This window comes from Babylonia areolata, chromosome 18, assembly GCF_041734735.1.
Source record: "Babylonia areolata isolate BAREFJ2019XMU chromosome 18, ASM4173473v1, whole genome shotgun sequence".
Taxonomy (NCBI): Eukaryota; Metazoa; Mollusca; class Gastropoda; order Neogastropoda; family Buccinidae; genus Babylonia; species Babylonia areolata.
Window position 1 is genome coordinate 22,264,337 of NC_134893.1, and position 2,500 is coordinate 22,266,836.

Below are 2,500 nucleotides of genomic sequence, written 5' to 3' on the forward strand. Positions count from 1 at the left end.
TGTAACTGCAAGTGTTACCACATGACGCTGTGCTCACCCCTTCTTACTTATGCGCGCCGAGGGGCACGTGTACATATACATGCAGATAGACAGACTCACACGCAATAATTTATGCACACACACACACACACACACACACACATGTTAAGGTACGTACTCATGTGTGTTCATGCAAACCAGTATGCTTTTTTTCCTCAAAGGTACCAACATACCACATACAACTCAACCAAACACTACCCTACCCTGTTCCACGAAACAGGATGACGCTGCACTGCCCTTCCTTATCTACCCGGCTACATCATCAACATACATAATTATGTGCATGTACTCAAGACCTGACTTAGCGCATTGGGTTATGCTGCTAGTCAGGCATCTGCCCAGCAGATGTGGTATATAGCGAATATAGTGTATCTGTATTCATCCGTACGAAGTGACGCCTCTTTGAGAAAAGGAAACGAGAAAAAAAAAACAAGCAAAACAACCACACAAAAAAACAACACCCAAACAACAACCAAAAATAGCGGAAGGAGAAGACAAGGTCCATCTTTTCTATGCCCAGCCACAGACACAGTGGATGTGAATTCATTTGCCACGGTGGCCGTACAAAGGTTATGGGACCTTTAACCTTTTAACCTTGACACTAACTAACCCCCACCCCCATCCTTTCCCCCATACCAAACCATCTCTCCCCACACCTCCTCATCCATTCCTTCTACACGTCTGTCTGTCTGTCTCTCCCTCTCTCTCACTCCCCCTACCCTTCTCTCTGTCGTATCTGTCTCTGTTTCCTGTCTGTCTGTATCTCTATCTGTCTTATTCTCCGGCTCCATTCCCCCATCTCCCCCCCCCCCTCTCTCTCTCTCTCTCCCTGAAATACTGAGTTCTAAGTTCTTCTACATCGCTCATGCCTCCCCCCCCCCTCCACTTACTCTCACCCTCCCCATCCACTGTTCCACCCAACCCTCACACTCAGTTCCCAGGACTGCCGCCAATTACCTGCAATAATCGTCACGGCCGTCGCTGTCGACGTCTCTCATGAACCAGGTGTTGGGATGACCAGGGTCAAAGCCCAGTTTGGACACGTAGTGGTGGTCCTGACCGCGAGTTCCGGCCAGTGCGCATGACAGGAAGCGACGCTTGCCTCTTCCGATCACTCTGGGCGCGGAGATAAAATGAGGCTTGGTTAGGGAGTGTTGCTGATTCTAACACATCGATATGTAGTCATATGGTTCTAATGGTGTCTGTGTATGGATGGATGGATGTGCGTTTGTCAATCTGTAACTATGCATGAATTCAAGTGCAGTGCATTGATGAAGGGATAGACGGATGCGTACGTATGTGCTTGTGTGTGTGTGTGTGTGTGTGTGTGTGTGTGTGTGTGTGTGTGTGTGTGGATGTATGTATGTATGTATGTGTGGATGGATGGATGGATTTGTGCGATGTGCACTTGTCAGTCCGTCTGTAAAGTATGTATGAATGCACGTATGTTAAGTGCATGGATGAATGGAAAGATAGATGTATGGATGCGTGTGTGCGTACGTGTGTGTGTGTATGTGTATGTATGTATGTATATATGTATGTATGTATGTTTGGTTGGTAGGTTGGTTGGCTGTTACCTCATATAACGATCTACTAGTACACACATTCTATTGTGCAAGAGGTGTTTGGTATCAGGTTCGTCGGGGTCAGATCTTTCTTTCCTGCTGTGTTTATTTGTTTCTCTTCCAGATCATGAGAGGTGGTCTGGGTGCAAGCTTTTCGCACATGACGAACATACATGAACGAAAATGCATATATTTCACAATGCGTTTGGTTCTTGTAAGAGAACACATGATCAAATATTTTGTGCTGGTGACATTTGCACTGGATGGCCATGATGCTTTGAAACATTGTTGTTTCATACAACTGAAGACATATTTACCAAAAATCATACATCAGAATATTATCATGGTTCACCAGACGTGACGTGGATGATGATTGAAATATTTTATGGCAATGTTTAAGGACATATCTCAGCTCTAAACGTGTTGCAGTTCGGTGTATGATACATTTGTATTTTTTTTCTATTTCAGGTGCCCTGGTTAATCTTTAAACTTGACAGTCAGGAACGAAGATGTACGTGATTAATTTTGAATATCTGTATTGTATTGTGTTGTATTGTATTGTATTGTTTTACTCTTTTTTGTCACAACAGACTTCTCTGTGTGAAATTCGGGCATTTTCCCCAGGGAGAGCGCATCGCTACATTGGAAGCGTCACCCCCTCCCCCTTTTTGTTGTTGGTGTTGTATCTTGGAGAGTTTACTATGGATTGAGTTTACTATGCACTTTTCATGCAATGTCTTGTCATGATTCGTCATGTTTGCTTCCTTAGTTGGACCATCATGCATTTTTTTATGGATGGATAGATAGATAGATAAATAGATAGATAGATAGATAGATATATAGATAGATAGATAGATAGATAGATAGATAGATAGATAGATAGATAGAATGATTTT

At 43.5% G+C, this 2,500-nt stretch overlaps 1 protein-coding gene across 2 annotated transcripts in view; it reads right to left on the bottom strand.

Annotated features, from left to right (window-relative positions):
* Positions 1 to 2,500, bottom strand: part of LOC143291893 (uncharacterized) — a 22,259-nt gene that overhangs the window by 1,057 nt on the left and 18,702 nt on the right. For both annotated transcript variants that reach the window (XM_076602031.1, XM_076602029.1), the window contains one exon: positions 997 to 1,155. In XM_076602031.1, the coding sequence (XP_076458146.1) occupies positions 997 to 1,155 (159 nt within the window). The remainder of the gene's footprint in view (positions 1 to 996; positions 1,156 to 2,500) is intronic.